At 38.0% G+C, this 12,887-nt stretch overlaps 1 protein-coding gene and 1 long non-coding RNA gene across 6 annotated transcripts in view; one reads left to right on the top strand and one right to left on the bottom strand.

The window, feature by feature from the left end:
* The window catches only part of LOC139631134 (metabotropic glutamate receptor 4-like), a 152,791-nt gene extending 146,567 nt beyond the window's left edge, over nt 1–6,224 (top strand). For all 4 annotated transcript variants that reach the window (XM_071495114.1, XM_071495113.1, XM_071495115.1 and 1 more), the window contains 2 exons: nt 3,473–3,719; nt 5,889–6,224. In XM_071495114.1, the coding sequence (XP_071351215.1) occupies nt 3,473–3,719; nt 5,889–5,938 (297 nt within the window). In that variant the 3' untranslated portion in view covers nt 5,939–6,224. The remainder of the gene's footprint in view (nt 1–3,472; nt 3,720–5,888) is intronic.
* The window catches only part of LOC139631136 (uncharacterized), a 145,993-nt gene that overhangs the window by 20,624 nt on the left and 112,482 nt on the right, over nt 1–12,887 (bottom strand). The window contains exon 3 of one of the 2 annotated variants that reach the window (XR_011693304.1): nt 3,478–3,706. The exons of the other annotated variant lie outside the window; for it this stretch is intronic. This is a non-coding gene — a long non-coding RNA (uncharacterized lncRNA). Of the gene's footprint in view, nt 1–3,477; nt 3,707–12,887 lie in introns of those variants that run through there. 2 annotated transcript variants of the gene reach the window in all.

Genomic DNA, 12,887 nt, shown 5'->3' with positions numbered 1-12,887 from the left:
ATATATAAATATGAATACTGATACTTATTAAGCTCTATCATCTCTGTTATCAACTTCTTAGATATCTTCATTCAGTTTATGTAAGTGACAACACAGATTGGCTTTGAAGATAGCTATTCTTGGGTGAAAGGCAACAGAGATTTTATTTTTCTCTGTTTATGCAAGTAACAGCATGAATTTAACAGTCTGTCCCTGAGGCAGCAGTGAACCGAGCCCAGAGCAGTTCACTGGTTAACACTCCCTACAGCTGGGAGGGGACCACTGCAGCTGTCCCTCTATCATACTGCCACCATTCTTCCATTCTTCTCTCCAGCCAGCAGTCCCACATGGCAGCAGGGCTGGCTGAGATGAGATGCAGCTAGTCTGGAGGGAAAGCACTGTGGAGAGCCACAAATAATAAAGACAAACAAGATATTCAAGCGGAGGTCACATCTGGGGAGCTAAATGTTACTCCGCTTTGATGAGAAACCAGCAGGGGCCCACTGAGGGTCACTCAGTAGATGAAAACTCACCCAGTCAAAGGAGAGAGACACTACTTTAAAGGTAGACTCATATAAAATATTTACAGTTAAAAGACTATGAATAAGAACATGTTTGAATTTATTCTGCTATCATAGCCTCAAAATTTATTTTATTAGCTCATATTATTTCAGTCAATAATCACTTAATTTCAGTTGTAAATCACTCCTTGTGGTAGCTGAAGAAAAATTACTCACTGCATTTTTTCCTATCCTACACCTACTTGTGTCTCTCACCCACAGCAGTGTTATATATTGAAAATCTGCCTGACCCACTTTATGGAGAAAATAAGAGACGTATAGCTTTTCTTTTTTCATCTAAAGATATATTATTTCTTAACTGTTTAATAAACCGCTTTAAGAGGACAGGAAAATAAAAGTATGCCTTATTAAATGCCATTTAAAGTGAAAAACAAACACAAACAGTTTCTGCTTGAGGCAGTATGAGAAAGTGGGGGAAAAATGTAGTGATGTTTTATTTGAACAGTTTCCCACAGAAACAGATTCACAGAGATGCTGGAGCATCAGGCTTTAGAACAGGATTGAATTTGTTGCTCACTGATCAAGAGCTGAAACGATTAGTCGATCGACAGAAAATTAACTGTTTTGATAACCAATTCGTTGTTTCAGTAATTTTTTAAGCAAAAATGCCAAACATGTTTGTTTCAGCTTCCAGTGTGAGGATTTGTGGATTTTTCTGTTTCATGGCATTGTAAACTGAAAGTCCTTGGACTGATGGTCAGATAAAACGAGACGTTTGAAGAAGCTGCCCCTGGAAGTTGTGACTTATTTTCTGACATTTTATACGTTACATAGTTGATTATCTACACTGCGAAAGTAATTATCAGATTAACTGATAATATTTTGAAAACATTGTTAGATAAATTTTGATTTGCGGTGGCAGTTATGTTAAATGTTTGTTGACGAGCGAGAGTGACTACACTGAAACTTTTCTTTATTTGCTGCCATCATCTGAGTTACTGGGATGCAGTGCATTCTCTTGCATGGTATTCCAACTTGTACATGTTATTTCAAGATGGTTACGCCTGTGTAGTCAAACCAGATAAATAGCCTAATTTCTCCGAGTATAAGTATCTTGGAATCTTGGAACAGAGCTAATTTTCTAATGTTCGGCAGAAAGCGGAAAACTGAGCCTGTGTTCTCATCTGTCCTTGATTATGTTGATGTTATCTATAGACACGCCTCTGCCTCCACTCTCACACCCCTAGTTTCAGTTCATCACTCCACCCTAAGATTGATTACTGGTGACGGTTGTACTACCGTCATTGCACCTTGCATTAAAAAGTTGGGTGGGCATCTCCGACAGTAAGACGTGACAGACATTGGTTTCTATTTATTTATAAAGCCCTTAAAAGCAACGCGCCATCATGCATCACGTCCTTATTAAACTGGTCCCATAGTCATTATTTGACCCGTTCAAGTGATTGGCTAATATTCAAAGTCCCTCGTGTAAACACTAATTTTGGGAACATTCTTGTGCTGGACGCAATTTGAACATTTTATAATACACATGAAAACTAAACACAATTATACCTATCAGTTAATTTAAAAACATGATCAGTGCTTAATTTCTAACTGCTGTTGTTTGTGTTTCTTGTTAATGATTTATTTTCTTTAGTCTGCTTTAAGTGTGCTCTCCACATAATTGAAAATGGGAGTATGCCCTCAGTGATTCTTTCAGATTTAAATAAAGTTGAATAAATGAAGAATTTAGCTTATTTTGTAGTAGTACACACTGTATTTGCAAGGTTTGTTAGTAAATATAACCACAAACAAACCAGTAGGTCCTTAATTTAATTAAATTGGCTTGATTACTATTCATATTAGATTTAATTTGAATGTAACTGCCAGCTGTTTGGTAACACTTGTATAGTTTTTTTTTTAGTGGGAGACATAGCTGTCAGAAATTCTAAATCTGTAAATATGGTGTGAATGATATAACATGAACATGGTATTTTACGTATATAACGTTGGTTTATAACAAGGCAGCAAACAGTAAATAGCAAAACACTGAGAGTGTGGGACAGTTTGAGAGTTTCTTCAGAAATATTCAGGAAATAAAAGGTCTGTTTGATAAAATATCCAAATGTACACACATATATATATATATACATATATATATATATATATATATATATATATACATATATATATATATATATATGTGTGTGTGTGTGTGTGTGTGTGTGTGTGTGTGTGTGTGTGTGTATATATGCTGCTGCTGAGAATGTCGGCATGTTTGGATGCATTCCAGTCTGCAGTATCATTGCATTAAACTTCTCTAACAACCAAATTAATTCCTCTCCGATGGTCAGTCAAGCAGTTACAACATAGTACAATGTATAGAAATTACAAGCTTCCCCATCTTTAATGCTTCCCTGAAGATGACTCATTAATTTGCTGCAGCTTTGCAAACAATTAAAATGGAATGAGAGAAAATGATAGTCAGTGTTGCCCTCCCCCCATGATTCAGAGGATTTGACCGTGTGTAAAATTTTCATGAGCTTGTTTCTTTTTTATTGGCCTGCTTGTTATGAGTCAGAAAAGGATCCAATCGACTGGTGTTAACAAATCTGTGCTCCGGTTGACATGATGGCCATATTAAAACTAGTACGGCAGAAAATTAAACAAACAAGGTGGCCTTGGCTGGTTCAGCACATGAGCTGTAAAAGCAGATGAGATGCTGATTTAAAACAAGTTTTATCACATCACTTGCATTAAATAGTTTTGAAGCCTTTATTGGACCCAGTAGAAACTATTTCAACAACAGCTTGGCCAACAAACGGGTCATTGGATGCTCTAATTAGAATGATACACAGCAGATGTCACTTGTATTGTACGGGCCGCTACCCATATAGAAAAATCTTTAACATCCAGTGCCAAAAAAGGATAAACTGTTTGTATTGTGAATATTTGGTGTTTTTCTCTTGCAGATGTACATCCAGACAACCACGCTGACCATCTCGGTGAGCCTGAGTGCTTCAGTGTCCCTCGGGTTGCTCTACATGCCCAAGGTCTATGTGGTGCTCTTCCACCCCGAGCAGAATGTGCCCAAGCGCACACGCAGCCTCAAGGCTGTGGTTACCGCTGCCACCATGTCCAACAAATTTAACCCCAAGGCCGGACTCAGACCCAACGGAGAAGCCAAGACTGAGCTGTGCGAAAGCCTGGAAACACAAAGTAAGAACATGAATGCCAATGAGGAAGTACCTAGCGTCTGTTTTTTATCGTTGTTGTCTTTTTCTCAGGCATGTTTTGTCCTTCAGTTTCTGTAAATCAAGCAAATTGTTGCAGAGATAGGAAGCGGAGAAAAAAACAATTACCAAATAACAGCTGTGTAGCATGTTATTTACCACTTCACTGATTCCAGTAAATGTGCCACTGTTGTTAGAGGGGGACGGTTGCTGTTTACAAGAGGAAGTATTACTGGATTCTGCATTGTGCATGCAGGGAGGTCAGGTTTGAAGGAATGGATTAGAGTTGTCATCGCAACATATTCTACAATTCAACAATGCAACAAGTCTACAACAGTGAAACCTTCAAATATTGCTTGTGGGAGATATCGAGTCAGTCAGGGTATCTGCTGGTCTCTAATGTTTGAGTTTATTAAAAAAGTCATTAATTCCCCTGATCTCTGACCTGATGCAAAATTTATACATGGACTTATACTAATCAGTTATTTTTTAATTGGTTAATCCACCCATTTCTGGCTGCTTATCAAAGTCGTGTTTAATGATTAATTAATTATATTGCTAGGAATTAGTTATGAAAAAGTGATAAAAATGTCAATGTAATCTATCATCCCTACCTTTTTATATGCTATACCTGATCAGGTATTACATTACTTGCTAAGTGGTTTTAAAAGGGTCTTTAAAAGTTATAAATCTAACTTCCTGAATACTGCAGACACTGTGTTTGATGACCTGATTCTCATCATTACTTCACTGGATTTTGTGGATGCACATGAAATTTGATTCACATGCTAAAAATGCACCTTCTCCCTCTCTTGTCTGTCTAAGAATTTGGATTTGTTTATTATTAATGTAAATTTAACATCTTTTTGAATTTTGGACAAAACCACCAGTGTGAAGACATCACCTTCGGCATAGCTCACTCTATTTTTACATGCTATAGATTAAATATAATAATAATAATCAAAAAATAAACACAATTTGTTGCAGTCAACAGCTCCTTTCTGAAGCAGCTGAATCTCAGCCGTACATCCTGCTCATCTCAATACCAATAAGAAAAAAAAGCTTGGTGCTACTGTAACAGTGACACACTCTGGATTTATACAGGTGTAGTAAATAATGACTTCAGCAATTGAGTCAGCAGAAATTAGTCATGTCACATCCAAAACGCACTTCCTCTGCTCGCCTCAGGCAGGGAAAGGTTGAAATCGGTCTTGTCTGTCAACAGAGACGCTTTCCCTCCCTCTGGCCTGTACTAACAAGGAATCAAGCATATTGTCACATTTCTTAAAGCTGTGTTTACTCCTTACTCTTCATACCAACAGTAGTGAGAAATGCTACCTCTCACCGAAGAATAAAATAGCTGACATTGTATTTACTGTTAACACAAAAGCAGAAATCAATACAAACTGTATGACAATGCACTGTGGTAACAATGGCACACCGCTGTGTTGGCCATCAGAATAGCCACACAGTCCAACATTAATTCATATCTTGCTTTAAGCTTCTGCGGAGGGTTAATAGGGCCTTTGGTTACAATAAGTGGCGAGAAGGCAAAGGCGCGGAATTGATAGCCAGCAGCAATTTATCCTGATGGGGTTACCGTTTACAGGGGCTGCACAGTGCATGGCTATTTGAATAAGCACCATTTGTCATTGTCATCGCCAGTGTGGATATATGGCTTGATGAAATTGAAAAATTCCTGTCTGGGGCAGCTCGCACAACTGCCGAGATCTGGTGGCGATATGTCAGGATTTATCTGCTCCACCTCAGCGAGTCGGCTAACACGGTCCGAGGAGACAACTAGAAAGTTGAGGCCTGATAGCTGTAGGAGAGGGAGGTGGTGGGAGGGCAGTGGGCTTGACTGAACCCTGCATCTGCTGTAGGTTATACTGGATATGTATTTAGTGTAGAATATGTCCAGAGAGCTCAGGCATCTTTAAGAATTATTGGCTTTTATGCTACACTGCAGCCTGAGAACTAGTCAGCAGCTGACCACAAACTATTCAGCTATTCATCTCAAAGTTATTACACTAGGTAGGAAAATGGAGACAAACAAAAATGCCCATATTCCCTAGTCTTCCTCATCTCATGAGTCACAATGGTTCAACTTTACACCTTTTGACTCTCAGTCTCTGCTCTCATTGTTCCGTTTCAGGTTTCCCAACAAAGCAAACCTACATCAGCTACAGCAACCATGCAATTTAAGGGACAGAGGTTCTTATCATAATTCAGGATTTCCACCCTGATGGATGGAGAAGAAAACATGCAGTGGAATTTCACACGGTTGGCAAAAGAAAAAAAGAAGGATTTGTCATTGTATGGGTGGAGATCACAGAAGCATTGCCCAAAGACGTGACATGGCAAGGAAAGACCACAAAGAGGAACTGGGATGGAAAAAACATGGGACCAGAACAGATAACAGTACAATTGTAAGGTTCCATCTTCTGTCTGCCTCACAAGAACACACACACACACACAAAAAAAAAGAAAATTGAAAAATACTTGCATGGCAGAGGCCTGGAGATTGAAGGATGGAGCTTTCCTTTTGAGTGTTTACATTTCTCTCTCAAAGACCTCTCTGTCATCCTGAGCAGTGCTGACTCACACTGAACTACAGTCAAGAAAATGATCAGGTGTTCTTAATGTTGTCTGCCCGTTTTGCAAACTATAACTAATCTTTAAATCCTCAAGGCATCACAAGGGATTAATCAACACCAAAAAGGCATGAAACGTGGTCCATGGATTTCTAAAAAGGGTTTGTGTTTGGTTTTTTTTAAAAATTTGTTTTATTTATGTGCAACTGTCTCATGGGTCGAATGACTTGAAACGGTGACCATCTCAACAACGCAACAAATCTGTGCCAGACTCCATGTATTTTTATTTCCTCTTCCAGGTAAACACTGACTTAATAAGAATGACTACACGTATAAGATGGTCTCTGCTGATTTTGAGCATGCCAGTTTCAACATCCTGTGTTGTGTTGTTAAAAAAATAAGAAAATAATAAGAAAATGAAAAAATAATATCTTTGGAATGCGTTTAAACTCTGTTGCAGCGTTGTTAACAATTGTTTGGGCCTGAGCCTATTGTACGTTAAAAACTGTTCTCAAATGGTGAAGGTCTAGTGAGTGATTGTTTATCTGTGCTTAAGTGAGGCCATGATTTGTATTACCAGCTGCCCAAGACTGCCACTGCCCTCCGCATACCTGTATGTGCTTTGAAACAGCGGCTCCTGGTTAAAATAAACAGTATTTTAGCCAGGAGATCTCACTGTAAGTTGTCATCCAGGATGACCCTCCCATCACTGCCACCAGCTACTCTCTTGGTCACACGTAATGTTAGGGTAAAGCTTAGCTGTACAGATCCATTAGGAGGAGAATTAAGATGAAGTATGCCCTTGAGAGGATCGTGCGTTGTGCCCTGAAGGTGATATCCATAATGGACCAGCCACTGAGAAAATTCATTACTATACATGTCCTCCTCAGGCACTTTCATGATATGGAGGAGGCGTCAGGAAGTTGTAAGGCTTTTCAACAAATGAAAATCTAATTGCAAAAGTATACAATATCTCTATCCATCACCCCCAGCTCGCTGAACAGATTAATAGTTGGCTTTGTGCAGTATAAAAGCCCTCTAATGTCTTGGGGAAAACATTGTGGGGTCATTTGTGTTGTGAATTCAATGCTGCTTTTCATGCCTCCCTCTGTATTACTTTCAGCACCATTTGTGTTGCAGAATAAAATGTGAGTGCTGACCAAAATTAAATGGCAAGTTAATGTATGTTATTAAATAGATTGATGATGTCTGCTTTATGTCCTGACATATCCTAAAATTGGGGAAAATGTACAAAAAGATACAGTGCCTGGCTATCTGGCTATGTATTTGTAAAACCTCATGAAAACTAATGAAGTGTGTGAAGCATGTTTAGTTTTTTTTATACAAAATTTTATTTCTATTAAAAATGTTTTAAAACTTCAGCGTCTGTTTTCAGGCTTGTGTGCATTTTGGAAAATCTAATGGGTTCTTTTACGAGTTAGTTTCCTCAGTGATTTGATCCCTTTGATGCAAGACAAGGAGAGTGGGTATTCCCTAACAGGTTATTACCATCAGTACATGTTTTCTACAGTACAAAATGACGCATTAGCAAGCTTACATTAGCCTCAGCTATATGATTGGCAGCACTTCTGTGTGAGTGTATGTGCGTTTTTTTCTTTCTGTTGTAAGGAAATAATACAGATTAAAAACAAGTTTGTCAGCCATAAAGAAGAAAGACAATGGCTGCTGTCCACTGAATAATACGTTGCCACAATTGCGCTGATAATAGCACTGCAAGGACGGAGAACTGGTGGAGGGAAACATGAAATTATTGAAAATGAATGGTTAGTTGCTACTTGAATCGAAGACCTCTGCATGTAGCCAGCTCTCAGGATCTATCATTTTCTCCACGCCTCCCTGATACAGTCAGCCCACCATACAAAAGACTCGGAAATAACAGTTGTTGCATGGAAAGGGTGCTAAGTGCATGTACAAGCACTAGATAACTGCGATATGCAGACTATACATCATCTTCACAGGGCAGAGACAGAATGAGGTGTCTGCAGTGTTTAGACTCATGAGACTACAAGGTTTTTCATGACATGCATTCTTGTTGATTTCCTTTTGCTTTTTTATGAACAAATTTAGGAATATATCACTCCTTTGCAATAATAAAGACAAAATAGTATTAAAAAAAGCTGTAAATATTCAGGTCAAACATTAAAAGTATATTATTAAAATAGTCAGTTCTCCCTCAGGAAATGCCAGACATTGGGAATTCAGTAAAAAGTCACAAGCTCACACTAGAATTTTCAGTTCACCTGCATCTGCACGATACCAAACAAGCAAAATCTATAAATGTGAGACACTGCAGGACACTAATATAAGTTGCTAACTAAATAAAATCAGCCAATCAATATATTATTAATAAATAACACTTGGCTATGACCAACACAAGCTGCAAAATGCTTCAGTGTTGTTCCACGAGACCTGCAAACTGCAATAATCAGCTCCACCAGCACCAACAAGCTGTGCCAAGGATAAGTCAACATCTCTTACATGCACAGTAGCTGGTAAACATTTTCTTTTGTGCAACATTCAAACATCTACAGTTTACTGTGACTTCAACTCACTAGAGGGGCTTAAAGTCAGCTACAGTATACTGTAAAGACAACAACCACATATGCAGTGTCCAGCAGAGAGGACTGTTGGTCAGAGGTGAACTACATAAAATGAAAATGCCTCTTCCACACTCAAATCTGGGCAACTCTGCTGCAATATTTACACTGGGCTTGGTTATCTGGCCCGGGAGCTCAACACCACATAGTGTTGTTAGTAACACATACTTGCTGCATATACTGCTACTCTCATTAGAATTAACAACTGGTAAGAGTGGAACAACACTGAATCATCCAATATACTGATGGACACCAATAGTGTACCACACTACAATCTAGCTACTAATGATTAAAACATTTTGATCATAATCATCAGTCCTCTATGACAGTAAATGCTATATGTTCGGATAATTTATTGGTCAACAAAAGACATCTGAAGACGTCACCCTGGGCTTTTGGATATTTTTAATTTTTTTTTTTTATTGGGCAGACAACTAATCAAAAAATTGTTGACAGATTTGTCAGTATTAGTAGTAAAATTATTGGTTGCAGCCCTAGTTCATGATAACTCCACAATCCCTGCAACTTCTTCACAGTAAAACTGGATGGCACGCTTTTACTGTGAAGCAGCTGCCAGAAGATATGGATGTTTCATCAACAGCAGAAAGCCAGAGAGGTAACAGGGCCGCTGCACAAGTGACAGTTAATATTTCCTGTTTGAAAGTCACAGAGCTCAGTTAAAAGACACAAAACGACACGAAAAATGATGCAATAAAATCCCAAAGAAACATGAAACAACCACAAAGTGACACAAAATGATTACAAAGAGATGAATAATAACCATAAAGAGACACAAACTTTCAGTCTGGGAGTCCTGGTCCTTAAGGAGGGGTAGGGGCCTTTTACCTTCCTGTGCCCAGGGGCACGATTTTCTCGTAATCTGTCCACGTGTGTATGACAGTAGTTTGCTATCCTAATTCATGACATGAATTATGTAACGTTTTTATAATAGTTTTTTTTTTCTTGCTCACCAGAATTCTCACTGGGCACCTCAGCTCCAGTCAGCGGAGACTTTATAACTAAGGACTTCCCTCCCAACTGTGCAGAAGACAAGTGAGTGTGTGTCATTTCTCAAACAGCTGGCCTCGCTTTGCTTCAGCACTTCTGAGTCTGAAAGCCAACAGTTTTTAATAGACGTGAAGAATATTCAGGACAACTTGAGATATTGTTCGACAGCTTAATGGCAAAATACATTCAGAAACACATTTCTGTGGGCAGTCGTAATCATACGACTATTGACAGGTTCAATGCCATCTAGTCAACTGTGTAATTGCAGGGAGATGCTCAGATGCTGGTTAAGAGGTTTATCCACACAAGCTAATGACTTTGACATTGTACATGTAAAACTCCTCCACCTTGTTGATCAAGTGGTCTTATGATATGAAAGCAGACAAGAAAATCCAGAAGAAATGCCTTCCTCCTGAGCACAGACCCCTCTTCATCGCTACAAGATCACAGTGACAATGACAGCTGCTTCAGATTAGTGGAGTAAATTAATTCAAATGCTGCTCACATAGCAGTGAGAAATATTAAAATGAGCATACACAAAACCCATCACACAAGCAGTGGATCACAGCACAGTTATTAATCCTTTCAAATGTTCTTGAAATGGTCTTGGAACACTTTCCCTAAGACAATTGAACCATGTCAAAGTCCCTAAAAAGTGTAAATGCTAACCTTCTTTTCTCACCAGAAAGCTCTCAAAAAGTAATTTAATTTGGTTTTAGTCATCAAAAACTAATTTAATTGCATTAACCATTTAAAGTGTATCTGACTGCAGTGGATGGGAACTGAGTCAAAGCTATCTTCAGCAGTAATGCTGAGACAATCCTTGTGCAAGTATGAATAGCTGAGCAGATAAAACATCTACCCGCTTGGTTCAGTCCTTCCCCCTGTGAAGCTGAAGATAATACAATACAACTGCCCTCAGGTGACAGAATGGGCACATTTGAGCGCCAATATACAGCAGGATTGTGAGAAGCAACACAGTGATGTTTCTCTCAGGGGTCCTTTGACTGAGCTCTCTCAGCTGTGCAGAAATGCTACTGTATACAATCATAAACAGTCTCAACACTGACAGAGGATGCCTCGCTGTAAAAAGGCCGGTCTAGAGGTGTGAGAGACACAAAAGCAAGCCTGAAGGAAGTAAAGGACTCTGAATGAACTATATGTGCAAAGAAAAAAAATCAAGAAATATGACTTCATGTAAAGGAAATGAACTAAAAACAGCAGCAGTTCTCACGATGACAAGTTTGTGTTCGAAGAATCATAGCCTCACATTTCTTTCAACCATTCAACTAAAATTTCATTCACCTTCTGTCTTTGATAGTGACGAATGATCAGAGGCGTGTTACTGTAGCTTATACACAGAGCATACACTATGTTGCTAGGAAACAGCAGCTCATGAATATCCCGCAGTTATTGCACAATCAAAGAAATAATGTACTGCATAAAAGCAAAATGTTGGACGGGTGCCTCCCTGTAGGGAAAAACATACAGAGAAATAAATAAATCAAATACATAAACTGTCTTGAGTGAATATATATTTCTAGACACTACATACAACACAGATGAACCTTTCACTACAGCTGTTATAACAACATTAATCTTACAAATGAATAAATGTGGAGAGTTTAGTTTATACAGTCTATTTTTCTACTTTCAAAATAGTAGATATAGTTCTTTATCTTCTTCTTTTCAGAGGTTACTGTGCCTCTGCATTTCTCTTATAGTTAAAAAACTCCAGGAAAAGACCAAAATCGACCATGTGTGAGTCTGTCTCTCAAAACTTTCCCTTGTATGTCTGTGGCACACCTGAAGCTGTAAATATTTAAACATGTTAGAAATAATGTTACATCATTTTTAAAAAAGCCTTATGTAATTTCCTATAACAGTTGGGTACTTAAGCGTTCACCAAGCATCACTAAAACAGGAGTAACAGTGTATTTGTTGGGGATTATTTTCCATTTAGGTCTAATACACATTTTGTGTGTTATAAGGTATTCCAAAGCAGCAGGACAGTGTATTTAGGCCTGACTATAAATAATCGCATGCTCATTGTGATGAGGGCACGTATGTCACCAAGTGAAACAGCGTGGCTTTTTGATGTACTTTTAATATTTTTTGGACAACAATGAGGCTCTGTGGCATAGTGAAAATACTTGTTACTAGGATCAATTCATTTCATGGGAATTGTTGTTTGAAAAAAATGTAGTTAAAAATTTAATATCACTAGACAGGAAAATGAAATAAAAAAAGGAATAATTTTATTCATCTAGGCTCCACATTATTGGACATAATTATTGACTGAAATTCTATTCTCTGAACATTTACAAAATGCTATTTTTAACTATAATGAATTTCCTCATTGACTGGATAACAATGTATTAGCTACTGGTGTATCATGCATCCCTAGTATGTATGCACATTTCATATTATTTTGTACTTTTTAACTTATTATTTGTAACTTTCATTTATTTTATGAGACTATGTACGATATTTGACATAAATGCTTTTTTTGATGTATTGCACCAGAGTAAGCTTGAGCAAATTTCTATTTTTCAGTGTGTATCTATTTTACAATGTGTACCATGATTTTGGGGCACAATAATTTCTTTGGTGTAAATAAAGTGTGCTGAATAAAGAATCCCTTTTTTTTTTCAACATCATTAATTATTTCCATCAATTTCGGTGGAAGTTAATTACAATTGTCGAGTGTACATACAATACTTATGTAATGATACTGTGTTCCTGTGTGTGCTGCAATCATTACTTCTTTCACTTTACCAATAAAGTTGATTCAGAGTTATGAAACTATCATCCAAGGCAGATAAAGATGTCACTGGCTGTCTTATCTCCAAGGCTGTGGTTTTAAAGAGAACATAGTTTGTCTGTCTGTAACACCCAGCCAGCGATCATCCTGACTGTTGAGTCCACTGAACG

This window comes from Trachinotus anak, unplaced genomic scaffold, assembly GCF_046630095.1.
Source record: "Trachinotus anak isolate AG129_WGS33_773 ecotype Australia unplaced genomic scaffold, CSIRO_AGI_Tana_v1 ptg000013l, whole genome shotgun sequence".
Taxonomy (NCBI): domain Eukaryota; kingdom Metazoa; phylum Chordata; class Actinopteri; order Carangiformes; family Carangidae; genus Trachinotus; species Trachinotus anak.
Note: the sequence above shows the minus strand (reverse complement) of the source record. Positions and strands in the feature narration are given on the sequence as shown.